Consider the following 27,497-nt stretch of genomic DNA (forward strand, 5'->3'; position numbering starts at 1 on the left):
GCCTCACGGCGCGGCGCAGCCTCCGGGCCCCGCAGCCCGCGGCCGGACGGCGCCACCCAGCGGCCGCTCTCGGCATGGAGCCGGGGCTGAGAGCCGGGGGGTGCTGAGGGACAGCCGGGGGCTGAGGGGCCCCCCCCAGGGTGCTGCAGTAAAGGGGGGGGCTCGGCTTTAGCACCGTCCTGGGGGTGCCGCCGTGCCCCCATGCTCTGGGCTAGATTGGCCCCAAGCGCCTTCGTTGCGTTGTCCATCCCTGGCGCTGCCGCCATCTCGCAGCAGCACCCACAGCCCCTGCCCCTGCTCCTGTCCCTGTCCCTGCTCCTGTGGCTTCCACACTTCCACAAACTTCCACACAGCTTCCACAGGAGCTGGGCTAACAGCAGCCCGCCGGCACAGCCCGCTCACTGCCATGAGGACAAACGGGCAGCTCCTTCCAGGGGGAGCAGGAAAACAAGCACGCTAAGCGATGCTGCGCCCCATTTCCCTTCAAAAAGGGGGACACAGCATCGGGGTGGCCCACCACACAATGGTCCACAGGAGCTGCGGGCACTGCTCCCGGCAGGAAAGCCGAGCGCTGCGTGCAGTTACCTGCCGTAAACCCCGCGTTTCCACAATATCCAACCTCCAGCTAGGTGATTTTAGGCGGGGCCATGAGCTGGCTAGTCTCAAAGATTTAGGAGGCTGTTGATGGAACAGAAACGGTGACTCACTGCTTTTGCTGCCTGTCTGTGACACTCAGCTTCGCTGCACTGAGTAACCACAGCCTGTCCATGCGGGCAGCTGGCTGGCTTGTGTGAGGGAGCTCTGGGTGGGCTGGGGGGGGAGAAGGGAACCCCAAACAGCCCCCAGACCCAGGGCTGCTGAACCTCGTGCTGTGTTTGGGAATGGTACCTGGGTGAAGCAGCAGGGCTGCCAGCCGGGGCAGGGCCGGGCATGGCCTGCGTGGAAGTCTCAGGGGGATAAATGGGCACCTTGTGGCCCAGGGACTGCCCACATCCCTTCCTCTTGTGCAGAAAATGGCTGCATTTTAGGGGCTGGGCTCGCTGGCCTCACCCACAGCACCCAAACGCTCACTGAGGGCAGCGCGGTCTGCCAGGGGCAGGGGAAGAGCCGGGCACACCTTGCTGTTTACAGAAGGGGCTGTAAGCAGGCAGAGTCCGCACACACCCCTCCTCACCTCTGCTGCTATAAAAAGCAGGCAGGGCTGTGGCCGAGACACCCGGGTACCACCCCAAATTCCTGCCTGGGCAGGGCTCTGGGCCGAGGCGTTGGAGGAAGGGCTGGGGAGGGAAGCAGAGCTCCTTCCGTGGCTGCTGCGTGCGGCAAGGCCGCGGCCGCGCTCTCGGGGCACTCCTCAGAAATTTCATCAAGCCCCAAGAGATGAACAAAGAGCTCCTTCCAGCTTGCTGCAAAACCTGTTCAACCAAGCCGATGCAAAGATAAGAAAAGCAGGTCACTGTTGAGGCGTAATGTGCAGGAGTTGATGAGCCGTGGGCTCTCCTTGATGGCAGGGCTGGGTGGCACCGGGCGGCCCCGCGGTGCTGCTCTGTGGGCACAAAGCACATGGAGAAATCCAGCACCGTGCTTGGGCTGGGAGAGAGACTGAGAAACAATACAGCCCAGAAGACGATCAGCAACACTTGCTCCTTATCTGCTGTACGCTGAAGAAATCTTTCTGACATCTCAGAGCATCAATTAAAGCCTTGGCTGCCGCATCCCGGCGCCCGCCCAGCTCTCAGCAGGTTCGTGCGAGGCAGCCCTGAGCCACACACGGCCCCAAGTCAAAACTCCAAACATTTCCTTAAGCAATTTGCACATCTTAAAAATAAAATCCTTTATTGATAATATGAATGTTTAACATGTTTAATGCCGTCAGCTATAAAAATGATTAAAGAGTTCAGCTTGGTACATTTGGCTTTACAAATTTACAAGTGTTAATGAATTAATACTAGTGTGTACGTTTTGCACTTCATTATACTCCATTAGCCAGTGACAAACTCTGCAACAATTTCTGCTTGTAACAGATGTGAATTATAGAAGAAATATTTAGTTGCTTTCACACAGAATCTACATCAACAGTTAAATACTACCTCTAAATGTCTTACTGTATTAGTTGGATCCATTTTAATATCTTGTGCTTAGTTTCTCTCAGAAGATAGGCTACTAGCAAAAATACATTCTTTTGCATACCCCCTTCCCATATTATATTTTAGAAGAACCAGTACTCAGTGCATTTCCTAATAAACTTCATCATAGCGTCTCTCTCTCTAGAGCTATTGATAAGGAAAGGGGATAATACAATTTAGATTAATGTAAAAGCAAAGAAACACGTTAAAGCAGTGTATACAAAAGCCTCACTTTTGAATCGGCAGTGATACGTGGGCCTAAATTCATCTGCCCATCAGTTTTTAGAATTACTCTCATCAAGAGAAGAAATCTGCTATGAAAACTTACAAAAGTAATAAATGTGCTTCCCTAAAAGCCACTGCCCACTTATCTCCAGGCTGCCCATCTTCCTACCGTTAGCACGTAGCCCCTTCCAATGGGTTAGGAACCATGGCACGTAACACCACAGTTTAACAGGCTACTAAAAGGTTTGTAAAAACCTCTTGTTCTAGCCTAAATATTTTCCTTGCACGGGAGAGACCAGCAGGGGCACTTCAGACAACGGCCATGCCAAAGCAGCACAAGAGTTGCGATGCCACCAGGTGAAGGAGCTTCCAGGCCACGTCCAGCACCGCGTCCTCCCGGCAGCCACAGGGCTCTTTCCTCCAGTGAAGTGGGATGTGCTTTGTTTAATTAAATATTCAAAAACGATGAAGGCGAAAGCATCGCTGGCAGCGGGAAACTACAGTGTGTAACTTGACACTGCTGAGAGGGAAATGCTGAGCGTTTCTAAGTTTAGGATCAGCTCAGATACAACACCTGAGATAATTAACTCAGGGTTGGGCTCTCAGCCTCTACCACTGATCTGTGGTACGTTTGTCTTGGACTTTTTACCACGATGACTCAGAAAACCAACCCTGCCGTGCTGGGGACTGACGGGCAGCACAGGCAGAGCATGGCAGTGAGGACTACACTTCTCGTACCAAACGTTTCTGCGCTGGAATCCATTGCCTCTCCCCTTTTGGGCCCAAATAACTTTTCCTATATAGGATTTGCCTCAAACTTAGGCAATCCCTTGCTGTGATTTTTTTTTTTCCAGTCTCAAAGAATTTCCTTGTTTTCTTAACATTAGGAAGAAGCTCAAGAATAGAGATTTTCATAACGTGTTGTATGTTTAATAGGTACGTGTGTGAAACTACCTAAACACACATACACAGTCAATTACAATGATTTGGTTCTCTATTTGTAGCAGCCAGTGAAAGCCAACAAGATCCCATAACTAGTGTGTAAAATCCATGTCAGCTGGACACCATTGATGCAAGTGATGAATAAAATTATTGCTTTTGTGGATAGTAGAAGATCCTGTCTTACTGTTGCAAAGGAAACTGCATCCTATGGACTAGTGTTTTGTTTTTCAAGTAATAGCAAGATCTTTGTCAAGTAGTAGCAAGATCCTTTTCTCAGAAGTTCTACACACAACAGTAGAATGCTTGAGGAACTTGAAAATAAAAAGGTGACACACCAGAAACTAGAGTCTAGCCATTTAAAGCACCCAGGCATCTCTACAGGATGTGCTATAGGAAACAAACAAACAAAAAACCTGCTGGGTCAACGAATATTGAAAGTAGAGTAATCTGGACAATCCACATTACTGCTAAATTTCACACCAAGAAACTTGTGTATGCTTCCTAAAATACCCAGGAGCCAAGACCTAAAGGACAAAGTGTGGCTGGCTGCAGTCTGGTGGTCACTTTACAGAATTGGTAGCACATTTGCTAACTCACTTTAGCAAACGGAAAGAATTAAAAAGAAAAACAGTGTTGTTTTTAACATTCATGACTCAGAGAAGAATTTCTTTCTGCAGCTAGATGGTCCCCCTCCTCACCCTTTTCGGAGAATCACATTCATATTGCAGGCTTAGTTCAGGCACTTTATATAAAATGTTCATCTGGAGTAAAAAGTCTGCAAAAGTTATTTCTGCATAATTTAAAAGTAGCTTTTCAGTCCCATTTTAGTTTGATAGATAGGTCCCAGTTCATGATTATGGTTCCTCTTCTTGATTTGATTTGACCGTTGCCATGAGACATTTTGAGGCTACTGTATAGCTGTAGTTAGGGTTTCTTCATAAACAAAAATATTTTCCTACCTATTAAAAAAGAAAAATATACTAAATGCTTTATACAGACAGATTCTGCTACTATGGAAATAAATAACATGGAGTGGAAAACCAGTGCCTTAGCTCTAGGACGCTAAGCCATGGAATGTCACATTCACATTTTCTGGAGACTAGCTGCTGGTTGGCAGGAGTATCTCCATGTCTTTGCCATTTGACACTACAGTATTGGTAGAGCAGCTACTTGCCACGTCCATGGGGGCACCCAGAGAGGACGCCTGAGAGGAGGTTTTGGTGAGCGGAGCAGGAGCAGCAGGCGACTGAGCGAGGCCAGGTTTCTTTGGAGGAATGGGTGGAGGGTTCCCTCTTTCTGCTCTAGGAATGGTTGGTGACTTAATCCCAGGAGACAACGGGCTTAGTGGACTGGAAACCTTGCCAGGGCTCGGAGAATGGCCAGATTCATTTTTAGGGCTCACGGCATTTGCCAGATTTCGGTAGTCTGTGCCAAAAGGTGAGCTATTAGGGGAGACAGGTTTAATCGCTCCCTGCTGGCTGGTGAATCTGGAAAGGACCTGAGTGACTGTATTGCGTGCTAACTGCTTGGCTGCAGAGTTATCTGCTAGAGTAGGAGACAAATCCCTTGACGGTGGGCTCTGCAAGCCACTTGACTGATGGTCCTGTTCAGCTTGAGACTGGAATTTGTGCCGAGCTGCGTGGAAACGCTGATTGATCCCCACCTGGTAGGATGACTGATACCCAGGGCTGCTCGCTGAAGCTCCCACTAAGCGTTTAGTCAGAACTGGTGAGGAGCAGGGCGAAGGTGTTAGCGAGGAGGCAGCTGTGCTGCTGGGAGACAGGGAGACCCCACTAGAAGGGAGCTGGGACAGCAGATGCACTGGTGACTCTGTTCTTACAGGAGAACTTCCATTTTCCACTGTGTTTTCTGGTGTCGCACCAGCAGATTTCTCCTTTGGAGCCTGGCTCTCTGCTGCGTTTGTCTGCAGCAGCTCACCGCCCGTTTGCATGTCTGTATTGCAATGGCCATTGGATTTTGCATAGGAATGCGTAGGTGTAGTAGGGCTGGGAAACACGGCATGCACAGCTTTGCTCGTGCTGGCAGGATTTGCTCGGTCTGCTTGGGGACACTCCGTCTGGCAAGACACAGACTTCACTGCGGGACTCTCAGTAGCGACTCCTCTGGACATCACCGAGGGGTTTGGCTGCGAAGGCTCAGCAGGACTGTGCTCCTGGCAAGCAGCCTCCAGCTCCTTCAGGGCTTTCTTCAAACATTCCACCTCTTCTTTCAGTGCTTTTGTACGGTTTTCTTCTCTGTTCAGCTTGGCTTTCAGCTGCTCTCTTTCAATGTCAAACTCCGAGAGCTGCTTTTCTACTTGTGCTTCCATCTGCAAACCCCGCTTCCTCTTGGATGCCAGCTCCTCCTCCAGTTTACTCACCTTACTCTTCTCTTTTTCCAATTTCAAGCTCAATTCTGCTGTTTTCTGACCCTCTTCTGCTGCTTTGGCAGTGGCTTTCTTGCACTCTACTACAAGCACGGAAGACAGCTGCTTGTGGCGAGCCCTTTCTTCCTCCAACTGGCTTGAGAGCTTCTTCTGTTCTTTTTCAAACTTTTTCACTTGGGATTTTTCAAACTCCAACTAGAAGATAACAAAGAAGAGCTGTAAAGGAGCCACGAGACCTCCTGAAAGACAATGACATGTAGCACCCCAAAAGCTAATGGGGTCACTCTACACGTTGGAGACATTCCCCAGTAAAAGATGGCAATGCCTAAGACAAAGAACGAGGTTTTTGCCCCAGGTGTCTGCAAGACAGTCCTGTATGACAGGCAACTCGGTTCACATCTATTACGAGTTATTACTTATGAGTAGTTACACCACGTATGATATTCACTTGGCACTTTGTGGGATATACAATATGCCAGGCACTGATTGAACAGGTGATCTGAGCAAAAATCTCCTTCCACCTCATTTACTACTTTGTTGGTTTGCCTTTTAAAGGCATCGGGCTTTGAAATGCTGATACATTACATGTGTTCATTAAAGTCTGCAGCAATTGAGTAAGAGAAAACAGCAGCTTAAATATTTATTATAATCCCTGAGCAATCACACCGGGAGACCTTTCATGAGGACTTATTCTGATTTTCGAGTGCTAGGAAGCGTTATCATTTGTAAGCGCAGCCCTGCTCTTGAGAACTTCTCAGATTTCAGGCCAAAGAAAGATTTCAAAGCACTCGTCAATTAATGCTTTTACCACCATTCATCTTCAAAAAAAAAATATCAGAGAAATGAGGTTGTTTTTCACATCAAAATGAAAAAAAAAAAAGCAGGAGAGCCTTACAGAGGAGCGAGGCCCCTGATACTCGTTAGATGTGGAGGTGTGATCCAAGGCTCAGCACCCTGCCTGAGCACCCGGGGCCCCGGGTTTCCGTGGGCTGGGTAATCAGCAGCTAGCGAGGCGCAGCGTACCTGCTGGGTGAGCCGCTCCCGCTCCTTCTCCAGCATGTAGGTCACATCATCCCCCTCCGCCGTGTCCTGGGCGTGACGCTGCCTCTCCTCCTCAAGGTCCAGGATCACCTGCCAAAGACACTCGGGTCACTGCGGCACCCAGCCGCACACCACCCAACGCCAAGTGACACGGGAGAGCTACCACTGCAGCCCGACACCCAAATTCAACCCAAAAATCAGATAAATGCAGCTTTCGGACAAATACACTGTGTTGGTATTTGGTATAGTTGAGCCAGTTTGTGAAAGGAGCCAGAGAATGTCACCCTTCCCAAATCGCTTTATTACCCAGTAGCCAAAATTTGCATTTTTCCTCCCAGCTGCAAACGACTTCGAGAAGTTCCCATCAGCTGCCACTGGCAGCAGGGTGCCCTCATCAGAGTTTCCTGGCAGGACCTCTAGCACCAGAGCCAGCAGAGCAGATGCTCTGCCTCAGGGAGGATGCACCCAGGCGAGGCAGGGCGTTACGGTCGCAGCGATGGTCCTCGCCACAGCTCCAGCACTAATTCACGCCCAGGCTTCTCCTTCAGTTTCTTACAGAATATTTGAGGACTGCGGTGCAAAGTTTATTTTAAAGAGCATTAATTTGTTCTTCCACTTAAGAACAAGATGAGCTCTTGAAATGAAACTGCTTGCCATAAGGACCCAGTTAAGGAGCTCCTTCAGTTTTCATGCTGAATTACATGAATAATTGAAATTCTATTAACTCAACAAGAAAAGCCAAATAAGGCAGAGTCTCTTGGGGGAAGCTTGCACCTCACCTCCAGAACTCTAGGCTTTCCTAAAACACACTTACCAGGGATTCTCAGTTTTCCTGCAATTTAAGCTTCCAAACAATGCTTAAATATTTCTAGGTACCCAGGGAACCTCTTTACAAGAGCGACAGAAACCTCTTTAGAAGGAAACCTCTTCACAAGGGTGACAGAAATGCTTCACACCCTTCACAGCCTGTAAGGACAGCCTTGCTCTTGTCCCCATCAGCAGATGACGTGAAAATAAACTTCAAACCATGCACTGATGAGCAGTGGAACAGAGGGTTCAACTCTGAGCCTTTTGATTAGAAATAAAATGTGACTACTCGCATTCGGTATCTTCATATTTGATTGTGTAAGCTTTAATCAAAGCAGGAGTGACATCTGGAGAAAACAAGAAACCACACCCAAGATGGTACTGGCTCAGGCGCAGGCAGTAGCCAAAAATATTCTTAAATGTGACATTATAAAAGCTGGCCTCTGGATACCACACTGCCACTGATGCAAGTAAAAGCCAGTAAAGGCAAAAATCCCAGCTACTTTTTAGGTGAAGCAGAAGTTTGTGAAGAGGTTAAGGTATGGTGCTGCACTGCAGGTGGTTCGAGACTCGGGAGGGCTCCTCCCAGCCGCGGATCCCAGCGATATGCTCCTGGACAATTACTCCGTGCCCTGACTATACAGGAGGGACAAGTATTTTAATCATTTCGGCTTGTCAAATTTACTGCGGGACACAAAGAGCTCCATGTAAACACATGGTTTTTTTGTTTGTTTTTTTAAAAACTAAGCAGTTACAGAAAGAGAAGCTCTTGTAGCAAGCCTAAGAAGCTGAGGTCAGCGGACTCTTGCTCTCAGACTTGTGTGCGGGTTTATGCTCCCCTAGCAAACGGAGGTACGTATGGCAGGTGAGCAAACCTCTGAGGAAGTACAGTCTGACACGTGGCCCAGGCACTTCACTGGTGTCACTGTATGTTCAAGCTACATATGAAGAATAATAGATAATCCATTAAAGAGGCCAAGTTTTGGTCAAGTTTTAGTTTTGGTCAAGCCCTATTTTGTTAGAAAAGCCCAGCTTCCAGGGGTGTACTGCCGTAAGTACCTGGTGCCAGCCCCTTCTGAGATAAGCAGGGATATGTTTGCTGAGAATTCAACCTTCCAGAAATGCGTTCTTACCCTTTAGTAAGTACCATACCTCCCAGTTGTGGATGAACTACTTCCTTTCCTGTGTCCCCTAATAAAGACACCTTGTTTGCCTTTCAAATTTCAAACTAACAAGCCTAACATCATGTTGAGTGACAAGAAGTTTAAATAAAAGGTGAAAAGTCCTTCCAGCTACCAAAACTCAAGGCGTTTAAGAGTTTTTGTTTAAGTCAACATACTTTCAAAATGTAACTGTTAAATTCTGAATAGCTTATTTGAGGAAAAACTTACCTTTCTGTGTCTGCTTTCTGCAGCAGCTAGTTGGGATAACATTCTTTCCTGCATATTCTTGCAATGTTTCATCACCACTTTCAAAATAGATAAGGGATTGGAGCATACTGGCTGCTTTTCACCATGATTCCCCTCTTTCAGGGTCTCAAAATCTCTTTGCAAAGCCATCAATGGATCACTGATGTTGTACTTTCCATAGCGCTCCTCAATGAAGGTGTCTCTACGCTGGGCCTGTGATAAAATAAAACAAATTTGCATTTCAACATACTTAAAATACAAAACTAGCTAAAAAGAAGAAAACGGTTCATTGTTAATAACCCCTTCCCCAATTTTCCACTTAGAGAAATCTGACAGAGCCTGATACGTAACCTACTGCCTGCTGTAAGTGTATTTAGGGAGGAAAACACATGCAAAACAGAAAGAGAAGAGAAGGAAGTCTGGCTTAAAACCCCTTCAGAGCACACAGCCCAACATCCTCATAGCGCAGCCACCTGCCTCCATTCCTCCCCTGCAGAAGGTAAATATCAGGTCCTGCTCAGCGACAGCTCTGAGCATTTGCACGTTGGGGGTGAGAGCAGTCGTGCGTTGGTTTGTTTCGTTACGTCACCATCAAAGAATTTCATGTTGAGCAATTAAAGAGTTTTGTACTCTCACAATAACCTAGAAAGCTGTAAATTGTTAATGAAATCCTTACTAATCTCCTCCAGACTAAACAAAGCTTAGTGGCTCAGGGAGCGAGATAGGAACGCTTGGGTTTCTTTTGGTGACATGTAAGGATTCAAGAAGCTCACACTTCCCAAGCTTCCCATTTCCTACATCTAGAGCCCTCCCCCTTCCAGCTGGAAAGCTGGTGGTCAGGATGCTAGGGCCTTACCCTACTGACCGACTGCTGGGAAGTCCTAAAAACCAAACCAAACCTTTGTGAACGCACAGATGTAAAAAAATAATAATAAATCTTTACTCAAACAGCTGACGGAGACTTTTTGGTCCTGCCTATATTCCAGGACAGAACCATGGGATTAGCGTGGAAAAAACATGCCAAAGTTGAGCACTGCCCTCAAAAGGGGGAAACGTGTGGGTTACGTTCCAGAGGCACAGAAAACACCTTTCCTTCCACATCTCCTCTATGAGCCAACCCAGAGACAGCTGTCCGAGGATACGGACCTGGAGTTGCGTTTTAACCCCTACAGCACAAAAATCCAGAGGAACATTCGGCTCTGCCATAGCCCTGCTGCCTTCCCGGGAAAGGTGGGCACGGCTGGGTGCCACACGCGCTCGGGCAGGGCTGGAGATATTGTTCTGTGTGTTTAGAAAAAAGAGGAAGGAAAGGATCAGCCCTGGAAACGGGAGGGCAGCCTTGGATAATAAGCCACCCATGGCTTAATGAATCACAGGAAAAACTACAGACTTTTTTTTGTGGCAGGGCGGGGAACTTCAGCTCTTCCGAAGTATTTATAAAAAGTGACTCAACCCAACCTCGCTGCAAGCGCGCGGGGCACTTCTAAGTGACTCAGACATTAAAAAGGCTTCGAATACAGAGCTGGACATTCATCCAGCTGCCAAACTGCTTTCAGACGAGCTGCTCCTCCCCGGGGCCAAACCCGCCTGCTGGTGGGCACCGCGCGGCCGCAGGAAAACACCGGAGAGACCCCTCGGCACGGTGCGTGCAGGGGGGAGGACGTTTGGGGAGCTCCCTGCTGGACTGCTGCTTTCTAATAAAAGCCCAAAGAGCAGGGATTTATCACCAGCTAAGTTCACACCCCCTGTGTATAACCTCTGGCTTTCTGCAGGGCTGACACAAGTCGTGGTTCTCCCTCGCTCCCAGGCAGCTCCGGGCTCGGCCGGGCTGAGCCGGGGAGGTTTGCTTCTTGCCTGGGAAAGAACGAGGAGTTCTTCCTTGCTGCTCTGCAATTAAGTGTTTTCCTGCACCAGCACGACAAACAGATGAGCCTATCATAACAGTAGGAGCTTGGTGAAGTCCAGCTATTCCCCTGTAGTAGCCAGCGCAGCGTAAACATTTAATTAAAGCTGTCTAGACTAGGAAAAGTCTTAAACAGCCCGTCCTACACAGACTGCAATGAGTTTACAAAACGAAATCCGCTGCTCGGGCATCCGGGCCGCCACACACCAGGAACACAGGCACCGACCTGCAGCCTGCCTGCGACACCCCCGTGCCATGGGGCTGCCACCACTGCACCCGCTTGGGACGGGGGCACACGCGTGGGGCATCCCCTGCCCGACACTGCTCACCCCAGCACCTCTTCAGCTCCACTTCCCCCAGCCACGCTGGGGATGACACAGAAACAGCTCCAGCAGTTTGGGTTTTGTCCTGGCTGAACTGGAATCCGGGTGTCAATGCAGTTTTTGTTCAGCTTTCAGAAGAGAAGCAACTCGGTGAGGCAAGAGAAATATTCTGTTGCTGCGCCCAGCATGGAAGAAAAATCAACCTAGATGTCAGCTCCCAGTATCAACCTGGTGTAACATATAAAGATCGAGCCTCAGTAATAAACAAACACCATTACAAGAATCATTTCTAACCCAACAGCAGAAAATTGGGTCTGGAAAAGCCGAGATGACATGCATACACCCCACAAGATCGCTGCTCTGCGGAAGGCGACGCAATTTTCTACATTTAGAAGTTCCTCTATTTCAGTACCTTCATCTCCACCATCTCAGACGTGGAAACTTATCAAAAAATTCAAACTCTGGAAGCAGCTAAATGGACTACTTGGCAATTTTGCGGAGGATTATATTGCCAAGAGGAAGAGAGTTAACATTTAAGTCTGGGCAGCTCTTAAAACAGAGAAACAAACAAACAAAACCCCAAAGAGACGAAACCCCGGGCAGCAGCGATGCGAGTGAATTCAAACTGCTGATGAGCAGAAGCAGGCACTGGGGGGGTCCCAGCCTAGGCTGGCCTTCAGCTCCTGCTCGGGTCGCTGACCACGGCCAGTCCCTTTTGGCAAGGGCTCCCGCTGACGTTTGGAGCAGAAGCAAAATCTGACAGCGGTGAAGGGATGCTTCCTGCACAGACTTCAGACCGCAGAACTCCACTTGGTCAGGGCAAAGTGCTTCCTCCTGGGATTTCCATGCTGTGTCAGGCTGGATGTTTCCCATAATATGCTTTTTTTTTTTTTTTTTTTTAAGAAGATTTCCTTTTATTGAAACCCTGTTTATGAGACAGCAGTTCAGTTTCTCTCTGCCTGTTCAATAAGCTTCACAACTTGTTTTACTGGAACTTCGCATGGGGAATTTCCAGCACTTGCTTTAAGTGTTTTTCTGGACAGAAGGTGGAATATTGCTCTTCCCTGTAATTTTAGGGCTCGGGATTTAACCCTGGGCACAACACAAACACGGTGTTAATTAACCCGAGCTCCTGCGTATGCAGTTCTCTGCTAATAACACGCGCAGAAGTTCCTCCTTTATGCTGCAGAGTGGTACAATCTGCAAATAGCTCCTTACTGCCCTCGACTTCCTCATCAGCTCCTTTCCCCAGAGCCAAATTTCGGGAACGAAGACGCGCTGAAGTCACGGCCGCCAGCGAGGAGGGGATGGGGTGGGGACCCCTCGCTCTGTATCACTGAACAGGTTCTGTATCTCTGAGCTTTTTCTCCTTCTTAATCAGGAGGCAGATGTTGTCTTTTGGAAGCTGTGCTGTGAGCTTCGCTTCTAACCCCACTGACCAGCGGACCCGTCATTTGGGGTGCATTAATTCTGCTTTACAGAGTGAATTACCGAATTCAGGAGCAAAGCAGCGAACGCCAGCTCCCACAAAACAGACAGTTCATTAGCACAAAAGACAGTTTCTGCTCCAAATTCGCTCGAGCCCTTAACATTAAAGACCACACCAGGAAGCTGCTTCCTGTTTTCCAGAAGTGAACAGAACTTCAGTGCTAACACACAGAGAGCTCTGCTTGAACGAGCAGGGGGAGGGCCCCCGGTGCTCTAGCACACCGACACGGCCCTATTTAAATATGGAATAAATAAATAAATATGGAATTGTTTTCAGTCACAGTGTGCTGCTTTAGAAAGCTAACCTGTTCCATGCACGTAATCCTTTCTGCATGGCAGTAAGGAGTGAGAATCCAGCCCTTAGCATTATGCAACTCTGACAGCATCTGTTTTTTTGGATGATTTAAACTCGATTATAACTACAGGAAAAGGAACACAATGAGAAACGAGATTTAAGGCCTGCTCCAAGGAGAACATTGAGATTTATGCAGCGGACAGGAAGCTCCTTTTGGGCAAAACAGCTTTTTTTTTTTTCAATGGGGTTTTAAAATAGAGGAAGCAAAGTGGAGCACTGGAAAAGAGTATTGTGAATAGAATATGGTGAGTTTGTTCACTTAGTCCTTCGTGCTAGAGCTTGGATTGCAGCAGCACCGAGATCCGAGCGGCCGGCAGCAGTCCGAGCAGGTACAGAGCTGGGGCACGGAGATGATTCTCCCCATCACAAAGGCCCAGCAGCACTCAATTAAAACAATGCAGAGGAAAAAAAAGCTGCAGAAGAACAGAGACGACAGCAAGGGCAAGTCATAATGAGGGAGAGGCGTTCATTAGAGGTGACCTAACAACTGCTCTGTATAATCTGAGCCCCAGCAGCTGACGGATGAAGCTCGGGAGCCGCAGAGGGACGCTGCCCCGGGTGCTGTGAGGAGATCCCAGCAGGGCGAGCAGGGACGAAGGGCAGGGGAGTGGGGACAGCCAAAGGGAAGGGTGGGCAGGGAAGGGGCAAAGCTGGCAGCCTCTGCACGGGCAGGCCCCACAGCTCCACTCGGACGCTGTGGAGTGGGGCTGGTGCCAGCCAGCAAGTGGCCCGATACCACGAGGGAGCAGAAAACTATTTTAGGACTTGCAATCTGCATGCACAGATCCTCTCTGCTAAATGCCAGATGTTAAACGCGCTCCTTTAAGCACGCGGGAATATCAATTATTGCAGGCTGCACTGCTGTCAAATTACAGCTTTACAAATTAAGGCAATCTTTTTCCACGCAAGTGCTTGTCCTTTCCTATCAGGTAACATCGGATCCGCTTCAGAAATCCCGAGGGGTCAGGAGCATTAAGTTGGAACTGGGTGGGCAAACCTCTGACCTTTCCCCATTGCCATCTCGCTGTGTAATGTAACTGCAGGAGACAAACGCTGCCGTTGTGCGCTCCGGTTCCACGCCGCCTCCTCCCACGTTCGTCCACGCTTCGTGCAAAGCTATCGTGCCTCCGAAGAAGGCTGACTGCAGCCACAGAAATCACTCCTCAGCAGCCACGGAACACAGAGACAGCTGTGAGGCTATGGCCGGGTGACTTCTCCATGCACGAACCCAATGAATGCTTCTGCCAGCCCCCGATGTCCCCGCTCCTTGCGGCACACGTCAGGGCTCGGCTCAAAGTAAAGGCTCGGGGCTTCACTCTGATCCAGCCTTGGAGAGCCTCTTCTTCACGGCAGCATTCTTACATTTACCAAAAGATGAGTACCCAGGTTAGCGAGGTGGGTTTGCCTTTAATTGCAGCCACACACACCAATATTCCAGCTGGGGAAGCCCTGGGAAGCTGCAAGCAGCAAAGCAAAGCGCAGCGTGGCCAGGCTTTAACTGGGTGCTGGACACGGGCACGCAGCAAGGCCAGGGGGCTGCTGAGGCTCTGTCCAGCCACCACCAAAAGCTTTGTGGCTCCTGCTGTTCCCCTTTCCCCCAATGCCAGGTCCTACCTGCAGCATGCTGGCACTGCTGGACACGGCGCTCGGCCGCCAGCCCCGCATCCCAGGACGTGTTGGGAGGCTGCACGTGGCCAGAGCCAGCTCCAGCTTCAGGCTCTCGCTGCCCTTTCCTGCTACCTTCAGCCTTCCTGGCGTTCTCAGGATGAGAAAGGGGAAAAAAAATAATAAAAAAGCACTACCTTTTGATTAGCTTGGTATTACATACTCTGCGATTATCAAGCCTAGGTTACGGTTTCGTTTAATTTCTTCTGAGCTACCTGTACCCGACAATCGATGTCAGAAGGGTACTTTAACCACACAGAGCTCCTCATGCAGGAGGGAATTGCAGGTTAAATTTCAACAGAGAAGATAATTGCATTGCACTACTGGAAGGTGCTCATAAAAAGCCCCTGGAACAGAGCTACATTCCTTTCCACCGGCCCCTCCGTGCCCCATGACACGCGTTTCACACTGCGCTATTCAAGCCATGCCTGGCCGGGAGCACGTTTCGGTGCCACAGCCAGAAAGCTGATCCCAGGAGAGGAGCCAAACCTCCACCCAGAGCCTCGTGCCAGGAGGGTAACAGCATCCCTCCAACAGACAAGAGATCGCCGACACCTGTACTGGACAGCCTCTCTCTTTCTCCTGTCAGAATCCCTCCTTACTCACAGATTTAGGTCTTTTGGGTATTCTTCCTACTTGGGAAACCCATAAGGAAGTTTAAAGCAAATGAGACTAGAGGAAAGCCATTTTTATCAGACGTCGTGTAACAGCTCTGCAAACATCTGCTGCCAGAATCAGGGGCATAAAAACACACCGCAGGAACAGATTCTCTTTATGGGACCTCGTTATCTCCAGAGATCAGACAGTAACAAAGTTCACCCACAGGACTGCTCTGAGAACAGGTCAGAAGGCCAGAAGTGGAACCCAGAATTAGTGCCACGCAGCCTCCTGAGCACACCAGGAAATAAACCCAGCGTGTGCCCTGCCGAAGGCCTCGCACTAGCATCCTCTGAGCCTGTATTTTGCTCTTACTGTACCTAAAGAATAGCAGTGAATTGCCAAGATCCATCTAATAAAAATATAAGGTTGCTGTAGCACCGTGATAGCAAAAGCAGAGAAATGGAAGACGAAAGGAGCAGAGGGAAGCCAGGAGCCTTCTCGTGTCGAGGCCACTACAAATCACAAGCAGCACCAACTGGAAAAGTGCTCCGCAAGAGCTCAAACAGTCAGCATAAAGTCGACTGTGTGAAAACAATCAGCAGCTTTACGCAAACCTATATGCTGGTACAGCGACTGCATCTGGTTCGAAGAGACGCGTGCCAACTCTCATCCTCCATCTGGATTCTGAATGTCGTCATTTTAACGAGCAAAACAGAAAGATTAACTGTTATTTGTACGAACTATACAAAAAAAAAGGCTTAGAAACTAGCCACTGGTCCAGCTTAGGAAAGGATTTGTGTAAACTCAACTCCAAGCATTACTGAGCTATCTGTGTGTGTATATATATGACTACTAATGGGTCAAATCTGCAAAACACCTCGCTAATTCGTACGAGAACACTTTCATCTCATCACAGGCAACCTGACAGGGCAGGAAGGGCCATCCCTTGCGGAGGGCCCACCGAACACCCCACGTTAATGCACGCCCTGCAGGAGCACAGAGATGCACCCTCCGATCTGTACAGCCAAAGCACAGGTGAAAATTAGCTCCTTCAGCACCCAACCCTCCCCCTACACACCCCAGAAACCTGTGGAAATCACAGAGAATGGTTCAGAAAGCTCCCCGCACCCAGGTTACAGCAGGTGAGGAGCGCCGTTCCATCGCTGCTACCCAGCAGCAGCCTGCCAGGGGGTAACTGAGGCAGGGGCACCAAGTGCTGGGGCAGGAAGGCTGAAATAGAAGCCCCTCGCCACGCAGGGCGACCAAACCTACTCCTAGGCACTACATCAGGTTTCCAAGCCACAGATACAACTTTTGGATGGGTTGGTTTCAGCTGGTAGCAGTTCCTCTGGAAGGTTGTGGTTCTGCTTGTGCCAGTAAAGGGAAGGAAAAGCAGCCGGGCACACCAGTCTGCTTCTCTCAGCAGCAGCAGCAGCTTATGGTGGCTTAGTTTAATACAAAGCCGTGGCTGCTGCTTCCTTATTCCAGTGACGTTATTCTCGCTGAAGGACTAATCTGTGAACCCTCCTGGCGAGAAGATGTTCTGCTTTAAGAAGCCTTCCTTATTGAATAAGAACAGAACCAGCAAAGGAAGTCTGGCAGACCTTCTTCATTTCTCAAGCACTCGGTTCCTTATCAGAGAGGATGGAAGCACACCCACAACTCCGCCTTGCAACTTTGGAATGCTCCTTGCAGAAAGCTTACAGCGACGGATTTGAGGATGTTGAGTGACACACAGCATTTATTACCTAACACCACTGATACTGGTCCTGAACCAGTAATAAACCACTGCTCCCGAATTTCCCCTTGCGTGCAGGCACTTTGCAGAGCCTTTCCCAGTCGTGTTGTTATTTTTGTCTCTTATCGTGGTGCTTACAACATACCTTTAAGGCTTCTATGACGAGATCTCTCGCTTCTAATTCTCCCTCAAGAATGCTAAACAGCGTCAGTAGTTCTGGTTTGCTGAGTTTTTCCAGATTCATCCTGAAAGCCTGAAAAATGGAAGATGGTTTATTAGGCACGTCTCTTGTCTATTAAAATCAATACTCTAAGTCACACCGCCTAATCTCTATGTAACTTCAGCTTCCAGTTCCTCAGACTGCCGTGGGGTGGGGGGGATGGAAGGGGAGAATGCATAATGCAAACGTTCTCTCTGTAGCTCCCCAGACCAGTTGTAGGGAGTCAGTTTTCACCTTTTCCCCAAGGGTCACCAGCAGATGCAGCCCCAGATGGTGCAGGCAGCACGGCAGGGCTAATGTGACAGCACGACACTCGCCACGAGGTAGCCAGCCAGCAGGAGGGGGGCAAAGCAGGGCTATTTAAGGCCGTGCCACAGCAGGTAGCAGCTCTGGGTGACCCAGCTGCAGCATCCCGCTGAGGAGCAGGGCTGAAGGCAGCCCAGGCCAGGCCACCTCACAAATCCCATGGCAAAGTTTGCGTTTCGGTGCCGCAGCGCGTTCCCCAGCAAGGCCATTACGCATCGCGGTGGAACGGGCCCAAACCACTTTACAAACGAAAAAAAAAAAATCAATGCCACGAAGAATACACACTTAATTACTGTTCTTTGAAGCCGTTTCAATATCGGCATCATTTATTAAGTATAATTTTACTGCTCGCACAAGAACGGAGATCCATTGCCTGAGCTCCCTGTCCAGCAAGCTGCTTCTGCCCTGCCAGTGCACCGAACGCTGCCTCGTTATAAGCCCCTACATTATTTTATTACAAACAACAGCAAGCATTTCAAGCACGAAACCCTCGTCTCTGATGGAAATACACCTCCTGACAATACAGCCTCACGCTCCGTACAACAACCAAGCGCGCGTTTTCTGAGCCCACGCCACATCCATCTATTGCCACCCTCCAAATCCACCAGGAAACGCCAGCGGACGAGGCAGCTGCTCACAGATCCCCAATCCAATGGCAAGAGATAAAGGATGAGCTTCGCCTTTACTAGAGAAGCCTCCCCAGCTCCAATTCAACCAAACTCCACTTTTTTCGGAAGTCGCTGCTGCTTCCCCGGGATTTGCATAACTGTGCCTCTGGAGAATTATGCACAAACGCAAGTTGTGTCTTGCTCATGCCAAAGCAGTTTTCCAGTTGCTGGGAACAGAAAGTTCTGCTCGCAGAGAGCAGCAAGTCGCCTTCACGCGGCGAGAGAAATCACAAACCTACTCTGTGCCCCTTCGGCTCGTTAGAGGGGTTTCTCACCACGCGGGCACGTTCTTGCTCCGGGCAGCGCTCTGCGTGAAGCTGTGGACAGTTGTGCCTCTTATTGACTTTTTTGGATGGGGCTGCCCAGCGAAACTTCACTGACGGCCTCCTGAGGTGCTGGGGGGGCTCTGAGACCAACCCCAAGCGGACACCCACCTATGCTCAGGAGGACAGCACAGAGCTGGGTGCTTGGCAAACCCCCGTGTACCCCCCAGGGCTCCAAAGCTGCCCGACCAGGAGCTGGTGATACTGTGGAGACCTCCCCACAGCGACCCAAGGCACATTTTGGGGGCCCTTTACCCCTGACACCCCACCCTACGCACCCGGTCACCTCCTGGGGCACGGAGGCAGCTTCCCAACGCCCCTTCTCACCCCAGCAGCAGCAAATTAACGTTAAACCGTTAACGACAGCCCCTTGGGGGACACTTGGTGGAGCCCTGACACCCCAAACCCCCACAGAACCGCGGCCCTGCCCTGCCCGGTGCCCCCCAGCCACCTGTCACGGGGCTGCGCGGGGACACCCAGGGCCGGGACAGCCCCGGGGGGAGGGGGACACCGCGGGTCCGGGGCACCGGGAGGCACCGGGGGGGCACCGGGGGGGCTCCGGGCATCCACCCCCGGTGCTGCCCATCCCGGTTCCCGCCCCTGCTCCTTCCCGGACCCCCCCCCGGTAACTCAGAGCCCCCCCAGGGCCCTGCCCCGCCCCCACCCCAATTACCGAGCCCCTCACCGGGAGCCAGACCCCCCCGGGATGAGGCCCAGAGGCTCCCGGTACCCTCCCGGTGCCCCCCCCCACCCCCCGTTACCCCCCGTTCCCCCCCCGCCCCGGGCCGGGCCCCCCGGAGCGAGCCCCTCCCCCCCCGGCCCCCCCCCCCCGGCACCGACCTGGCCCCGGCCCCGGCCCCGCCGCCGCCGCCCCTACCGCGCCGCTCCGCTCCCCATGCAGCCGCCCCGCCCCCCGCCCCGCTGACGGACAGCCCGCCCGCCAATCGCAGCCGCCGCCCGGCCCTCCCGCCGCCCAATCGGCATCGGGGGAGGCGGGGAGTGGGCGTGGTCCGGGAGACGGAGGGGGAGGTGGCGGCCAATCAGAGGGAGGGGGCGGGGCGAAGGGGGCGGGGCGCGGGCTGAAAATCCCTTTTGTTTGCGGCGGCGGCGGCGGGGAGAGCGGGCGGCTGTGATTGGAGCGTCACTTCCGGTGCGGGAAGGGCGGGGCCGCGCCGCGGGGGCGGAGCCTCTGTGTGTGGTGGGCGGGGCCTGAGCCCGGAGGCCACGCCCCCTCGGTGAGGCCACGCCCCCTCCCCCGGTACGGCCCCGCCCGGGGGTCCCGGGGCAGCCCCGAGCCCCCCCCCCCCGGTTCCGCCGCTGTGGGCCCGGAGGAGCCTGGGCTGGGGCTGCCGGGGGGGCCTCACCGCGGCGGGGTGCCCGGTGCCCGGTACGGACTGGGCGATCTCGGGGACGGTCCCGGGTCAAAAGGGTTCGGGTCGGGTCCGCGGGGTTAAGGGGGTTGCACAAAGGGAAATAGCACGGGGACTATAGGGGGAGAGGAAAAGAAAAGGGAAAGAAAAAGAAAAGGGAAAGAAAAAGAAAAGGGAAAGAAAAAGAAAAGGGAAAGAAAAAGAAAAGGGAAAGAAAAAGAAAAGGGAAAGAAAAAGAAAAGGGAAAGAAAAAGAAAAGGGAAAGAAAAAGAAAAGGGAAAGAAAAAGAAAAGGGAAAGAAAAAGAAAAGGGAAAGAAAAGGGAAAGAAAAAGAAAAAGAAAAAGAAAAAGAAAAAGAAAAAGAAAAAGAAAAAGAAAAGGGAAAGGGAAAGAAAAGGGAAAGGGAAAGAAAAAGAAAAAGAAAAGGGAAAGAAAAAGAAAAAGAAAAAGAAAAGGGAAAGAGGCACCAGGAACTCCTGGGGGTGCAGGGGCCGTGGTGGGGCCGGAGCTGAGCACGGGGCCCCCGGCCCTGTCCCACAGATCGCAGCCTCGGGGGGCCCAGGGAGGCCTCTGGGTGCTGCTCCTGAAACACCTCTGACCGGCAGGGAGACAGGCGCCTTGCCCTCCCGAAGCTCCATTCACCAGGAGCACTCCGGCATCCACTGAAGCAGCGGGTGAATTTTCCGACAGTGCTTGAACACTTCGATAAGGAGCAGGATTTGCTTTGCCTCCTCATTTCCCTCGCAAGGCTCTGCTCTCACCTGGCCAGGGCGCACACAAGCTGCAAACAGAAATTCACTTGGAAACCCAACAGCAGAGCCCACGGCCTCGTTTTCCTTTAATTACCCCGTGCTGAGCGTGTTGGGAAATCGCTTTCTGACGGAAAATTGCTGCCACAGCTCTGGGACCCTGCTCCATGTCTGTGCTCCTGGAGCTGGGGGGCAGCGGGCAGCACGCGATCGCCTGCACGGCCGCGGGGTTTGGTCCTCGCCTCCTGTGTGAATCCGTCCTGCAGCCACAGACGTGTGCCGGGCAACTGGGGGTCATCTGTCAGCGGTGATTCTTGAAGAAATTACAGGAAAAAAATAAAATAAAATAAAATAAAATAAACACCAAAAGCCCCAGGATGGGGTTTAATCATTTTGGCAAGGGACCATGCAAGGAAAATAAATCGCACTTTATCCAGAACTGGCTTGTGGAAATTGCATCAAAGAGAGGCTGGAGGCGAAACGTCGTCAGGCAGCAGTGACAGCAGACTTATCTTAGATATGAGCTTGCCAGAGGTGCTGTGACCCATGTGCTGAAAGCAGCCTGTCCTGAGACGAGTCCGGCTCTGCTCAGCGACAGAACCAAGGGAGAGAATTCTGCGGCGCTCCTCCAGCTCACGCTTTGCTGTTATAGAAGGCGTGTGTTCAATAAATTCATTCCAAATAGCAAAATAAATTTGTAAGCATCAGCTCCACGGCCAATCCGAAATTCCCGAAAGTTTCTTCCCGTTTGACTGAAGCACTTTGTGTTGGGATGAGCAGGGCTGGGGGTGGCCGTACCAGCGCTGCGGTTTCCTGGCTCTGATTTTGTGAACACCTCCAATTCGTGGCCAGGTGGCTTCATCTCACTTTAAGCTGCCTGGAGGGAGTTCACAACTGAGAGCAAGTCACGTTTTTGTCACGTCCTGATGAGCACAAAAGCACACTTTGAGCCCCACAGGTTTGGTGTCAGAGGGGACCAGAAAACCCCAGTGCCCAAGGCTGGAGCAGTGGTGCCCACAGGTGCTTCTGGTACACAGAAGCCACTCAAAAAAAAAAAAAATCCTCCAAAAAAACAAAAACTTCTTGCAAATTCCTGTTGTATTTCCCTTGCCCATCATCTCCTTGATGAACCAGTCCTAGCCGAGCTAGGACCTCTTCAGCCACAAGCCTTGCTAATATCTTATCTGCATTTCTGCCCTTCTCTGCCTCTTTTCTAACTCCAGCAGAGCTCCCTCTCTGCAGAGTGGTGACTGACATTGCATGCGGTACGTGAGATGCAAGATTCTCGCTTGTGTGCACACCTCCTAGCTCACGCAGGGTACAGTTGGATGCGTAAGCTAATTGCTAATGGTAAAACACTTGCAGAAGGGTTCTGCATCCTATTTGCAGGCCAAAACAATACAGAATAAGCTCCAATTTTTCCAACTGCCACAGGGTAAAAGATATATTGCTTTAACTCTGTCCTGGTCTCTTGATTAGATGAAGGCAAATTACATGTTTTTTCCACCAGTCTATTATTACAGCTTAAACCCTACACGGTTTGCTGAATAGATCTGTTTTGCTCGCAGGAATAAACTTCCTTCTTTGGAAGGATAAGAGTGGGATTGCATCCGACATTGCAATTTCGGAGCTATTTCTCCAATGCCCCTTTTCACACTGATGGTGCAAGGCCCGTGGTTGCAGAGGTCTCGGACACAGCCCAGGGAGGGGTTGGAGGAGGAAGGAGCCCGGCACTGAGCCACACGAGGTACCGCAGCAGCTGCTCTACGACAAATACCCTAATCCCCAAGGGACACTAAAAATAGCCAGCTCCCAGATCAGCCGTGCTTCGTTAGGCGGTTTTTACACCTAGATGAAGAGCACTTTTAAGACACAGTTTGAAGCATGGCAGTTCGCGTATTTCCTCTTACCCCATTTTATTTCTGAATGATGCGAAGCTGAGGGAGCGCTGTGTACTCCCACCCAGCATTTGCCATCTTATTTTTGATCCCATTTTATTTTCTATTTTATTAACCTAAGCAAGCATCTGCAGAGCAGATGCAGTACTTACAGGTTATCTAAATCTGTGTTTTGTTCCTTCACTGAGCAATCCAGGGGGAACAAAAAGTTTCTGCTTATCGAGGCGCTGCCTCGTCATCTGGGGCCCTGGGCATCCATTACTTCAGAGGGCGAGCACACTCTCTTCTCCTTTGCATCCTATTTTTATTTTGAATAAAAAACCCTTTCTTCAGCCTAGTCAAGTTTTGAGCAATGTATTTCTTCTTGGCACCTACTCCCATCGTTACTCACAGGCTGTATTTCTCCCGTGTCCCACCCACCTGCCTTCACGGTGCGTTATGGATGAAGCACCTTGAGCACATGAAGAAATCCATTTGTTATTTTTAAATCACAATAAACCTGCCTTGTATGGAGAAGGCTTTGGGACTCTTTAACCTCATTTTTCTCGTTCTGGTAGCCAGACAGTGACAGTTCGTGTTTACGTATTTGGTTACATGTTAAATGAAATACTCAAGCCAATTGATGCCACTTTTTGGGACTCAGATAAAAGCAGGTGAAAGACTGAGGCAGAACAACTTATCTTTGCTCATAAATCTGAGCGTATCTCCAGGTCCAACTACAAATTCTGCAATTTTAGACCTTCTCCGCGGCATAAGATAAACCAAACAGAACATTAGATGGATGTATTAACGTCGTGGTTTTCCTGCCTGCAGCGTCCTCACAGCCCGGTGCCTTCCACCCCTGCAGCCCCGCAGGGAGCAGATTTTGCCAGCCGGCTCGGACCTTGCCCAATAACCCCAAACAGCCCACTGCGAGCGCCCGGGATCCTGTCTGCAAGAGCAATTTGTACGGATTTTGAGAACATTCCTTGGATGCAGCTCTCAGAAAACCATCTCCTGGGTGCAGCCACCCTCGAAAAGCATCACCTGCAAACGCTGCAGCAACCTGGGTTTGTAAAGTCGATGCAAACTGTCCCCTGGGGCTCAGCCAGGCCACTCCACAGCTGCTCTGCCTGCCAAAATCTTGCTTGTCCCCCTCTTTCCCCAACGACGAGCTGTCCCAGGCCCCACAGCAGCCACGTTGCCTTCCCACAGGAGGCAAAGGCTCGGGGTGATGGGGACGCTGCAGCTTCACCTCAAACACTGAGCACAAAGGTAAGCAGCCAGCAGGCCCCACCACACCCCAGGGATGAGCTCCGCAAACAGCCTCTCCAACCGTCCTGGGAACGGTGAAACATTTCCAGAGTGTCAGCATTTACTGAGATGCTTTTATCTCCTCGCCAAAAGAGGAAGAGCTGCTGCGTGTCCTGAAAACCTCTTGTGGCATTTTAATTACAGACTCCCAGCAAAACCTTCCTCTCGCCCCTGCCAGCCTCTCTCCCCCCCCCCAGCCCAGTGCCCTGCTTTCCATTTTTATTGGATTGATCTCCAGGCTGACCACATTTGACAACTGGACATTGCAATCACCATGATTTTTCCTTCTCTTTAATAGAGATGTTTATGACGAGAAAATAGCTGCAGCAATTGCTGGGGGCCGCTGTCTTTGCAAGAGGGCCCCACAAATCCCTGGGGGCCGGCGGATTGCAGAGGGCACCCCGAGCAGGGATGAGCACTCACCAGCATTTTTCCTTACACATATTCTACTCCAAAAGTGTTTTTCTCTAGAATTGCTGGCCAAGGTAACCTTCCAGGGCTCTGCACCATGCAACCTCTGCAGCTGGGGGTTCCCTGGGGGAAAGGACCCAGCCTCGATTTTTTTGTCTGTGCTGCATCTGCATGAAATTTCTCTTGGTTTGGGCTGTTTGCTGGCTGTCGGGCAGCCTGCTCGCATGGCACAGCACGGCATGGCACAGCACGGGCTCCAGCCCCGGCCATGGGGAGCCGTGCCACCACTGTGCCAGAGCAGCTCGGGAGCGCTGAGCCCCGCTGCTCCTGCCAGCCCGTTGGTTTGTTATATCTCTCCCTCATGGAAACTCATTTATTATTTTACATTACTGTCTGAAGCCTGGGAGCATCTCTTCCTGCATTTAAAACAGGAGAAAAATAAAACCTCCCTCTGCAAAACTCACATGCAGGCTTGGCTCTCGCAGGCTCACGGAGCTGGGCTGGGGAGGCTTGGCCGAGCCGAGCAGAGAGATCTCAATTTAAATAGCAGTTAATAAAAGATGCCTGTACAGGGCTGTAAGCATCCTGACACTTGATTAATTGTACTACACACAGTACACCTACCAGCACTGGAACAAACACACAAACACTGAAAAGGAAGTAATTAACTCAAACTCAGCCAGCTGGTAAGCCTCGCCGTGGCGCGAGCTGCCAGGCGCGGGGAGGGAGCGGCGTTTGCGGAGTTTGAATTTCCTCTGCTTTGAGCAGCCTCTCGCTGCGAAGGCACAAAATTCACCTCAACCAGGAGATGGATCCGGAGCCTGGACCTGTGAGGTTCTGAATCCCAAATCTGGTGGGGAAAGCCCAGTGTCTGCACAACCCCTCAGCACCTGGGGGCTGCATCCTGGTGCCCCCGGGTCACAGCCACGTGCGAGCTGCTCCAGCCAGCTGCAGGACGCAGGGTGGGATCAGGGCAGGATGCTGGACATCACCCAGTAACAATCCCCACCAGCACCATTCATTGTCAGCCACCATTTAAGGCTTTACAGCTTGCAAATTCATTCATTCGGAGGAGAATTCGGAAGAGGCTCCTGCCCCAGCCCAGCTGGGAGCCCAAACTCTGCGGGGCCGATCCCGTGCGTGACTCCGAGCCCTGGGGTCACCTTGCCCAGGCCACACACCGGCACCTTCACGGAGCATCCTCTGCCCACAGGAACACTTTGGCTGTCATCTCCTTCCTCACCTCTATGTTTCCGAGCCCTCCGCGCCATCTGCCAGCGACAGCAAAACCCTCCAGCAGCTCCCTCTGACTCCGCATTTCTTGGCTTTTGTCACTTATTCGTGTGCCAGCTCTGCTGCTATGTTAATGTGCTTCGAAGGGTTTCTCTCAGCAGGCTGAGCTGCACCGAGGGCTTTCCTAATGGGGATCAATGGGGCAGAAAGAAAACACAGAGCAGTGCTCGGCAGCAGCCCGTCCTCCAGGAGGCTGCTGTGACCAACAGCTCCGCGACAACTCCTCCCTCACCCCGAGCAGGAAAAGCTGCACCACCACCAAAAATCCGAGGTTAATTCACTGCTGCCTACTTAAGCCAAGGGTGAGTATGCCACAAGGTGTTTTTTTTTTTTTTTTTTTTTTTCTTATTACTTGCTCCTGCTGAGATGCAGAGGTGCCGGGCAGTTTGGGGACAGGAGGAGGCTGAGCAGCCCCCAGCCCGTGCCTCGTTCCGCGAATTTCCCTCCTGCTGCTGGCAGAGTGCTGGGCAGCCAGAGCAGCTCTGCCACCCTGCTGAGGGATTTGGATCAGGGCTGGGTGTCTTTCCCAAATATCGAGGCTATTTTTTATGGCTGGAAGAACAACAGAAGCAGCTGGTCCACCGCCAGTGAAGCAGACACTGCTTCATCTCTCTATTTTTTGTGAAGCTCTTCTTCCAGAGATGCTGCCCAAATATTGTGACGTGTTGGCTGCTTGCAGGCAGTGTCTCCAGCTCTCATTTATATCCCTGATTTGTCACCTGAAGCACAGAGAAAGAGGCATTTCAGCCCTGCAGAGCTTCTGTCTGGCTGGGCTGATGCTGCACCCCAAGCCCTGGCATGGCCACCCCATCCACACCCCCGGCACTGGCAGCTGCCCGTGCCCATCGCTGGCCAAAAGGGCAGCAAAAAGGCAGCGGGTACCTGAACCCCGGCATCTCACAGCACCCTCCAGCCCTGCAATGTTGTTCGTAATCAACTTCAGCACTGCCTAATGAGCAGCACTGACATATATATATGCAACAAGTACGTCCTGCAACAAGACAGCCCTTTGAGGGAATTTCGGGGTGGCTGCGAGCATCCAGAGCGATGGGACACAGCAGGGACACGGCATTTCTGCCCTGCCCAGCCAGCCCCCTCGTCCCAAGGTGTTTCTTTATAAAGCTGTGGTTTCAGCCACAGCACACGGACGGTGGGAACGCACAGACTTCGATACTGCCTGGGAGAATCCCGTGAATATTCCCCAGCAGCATCCTCCGAGTGGAGGCAGGACACACAGGAGCGCTGCAGGACTGGTGAAATGTTTCCCTGCGAGTCTGTTAAAGCAGACACAGAGCACCAACGAGCCACAGAACGCCTGCTACCTCCCCTCCTTCACCCCCAGCACATCGCTCATCCCAGCAGCCTCACAGCCCCCTGGTTTTCCAAGGAACACGACAGACGCCAGGCAGTGCTGGTACAGCTCCGGCAGAGGAGCAAAAGTCACCGAGAGCACGGGTCCTGCTGCTGCAGGGGCTCTGATTACATCTGAGCTGCGAAGGGGGGATGAAAAAAGAGGAGGAGGAGGGTGGGAAAGGAGCGTTTTAAAGGCCACAGGCAACGAGGCCAGTCAGGAGGAATGATAGCAGCCCCAGCCTGTGTTAGGACTCCACTTATAAATAACTTATGGAAGGAAGCTATGAGATCAGTGGGATTTCATACACGATTAAACCACAGCTCCCAGAGACCGTGGGCTGCCGAGAAGTGCGATTTCTGGAGACCCTGCTCCCCCCAAACCCTCTGACCACACACACCCCCTCCACATTACACCACTCAGGAGCTGGCCCATGGGGGCTGGCAGTGAGGTGGGGGCTCCTCAAGACCCCTCATCCCCCAGCCCTGCCCGGCCAGCACCACGCACCACACTCAGCATCCCTGCACCCAGCACAGCTCGGGCACCTCCAGCACCGCTCCGCTGGTGGAAGGCAGGGACTGACCCCCCCTGCTCTCAGCCCTTCAGCAAG

The 27,497-nt window shown here is 51.4% G+C and overlaps 1 protein-coding gene across 5 annotated transcripts; it reads right to left on the reverse strand.

Moving 5' to 3' along the window:
- Nucleotides 1-1,816: 1,816 nt before the first annotated feature.
- On the reverse strand, nucleotides 1,817-25,511 carry CTTNBP2NL (CTTNBP2 N-terminal like). Of its 5 annotated transcripts, none has more exons than XM_072028319.1 (5): nucleotides 25,487-25,511; nucleotides 17,151-17,258; nucleotides 8,916-9,146; nucleotides 6,700-6,807; nucleotides 1,817-5,871 (listed from the first exon to the last, which is right to left on the reverse strand). In XM_072028319.1, the coding sequence occupies exons 2-5, from the start codon at nucleotides 17,247-17,249 to the stop codon at nucleotides 4,390-4,392; spliced, it is 1,920 nt and encodes a 639-aa protein (XP_071884420.1). In that variant the 5' UTR covers nucleotides 17,250-17,258; nucleotides 25,487-25,511; the 3' UTR covers nucleotides 1,817-4,389. The 5 variants fall into 5 exon arrangements, with proteins under 5 accessions (XP_071884420.1, XP_038024265.2, XP_038024266.2 ...); XM_038168337.2 differs by lacking the exon at nucleotides 25,487-25,511 and adding an exon at nucleotides 19,363-19,490; XM_038168338.2 differs by lacking the exon at nucleotides 25,487-25,511 and adding an exon at nucleotides 19,400-19,432.
- Between the last annotated feature and the right edge of the window lie 1,986 nt (nucleotides 25,512-27,497).

The sequence above is a fragment of the Anas platyrhynchos genome, chromosome 27 (assembly GCF_047663525.1).
Source record: "Anas platyrhynchos isolate ZD024472 breed Pekin duck chromosome 27, IASCAAS_PekinDuck_T2T, whole genome shotgun sequence".
NCBI classification, from domain to species: Eukaryota; Metazoa; Chordata; class Aves; order Anseriformes; family Anatidae; genus Anas; species Anas platyrhynchos.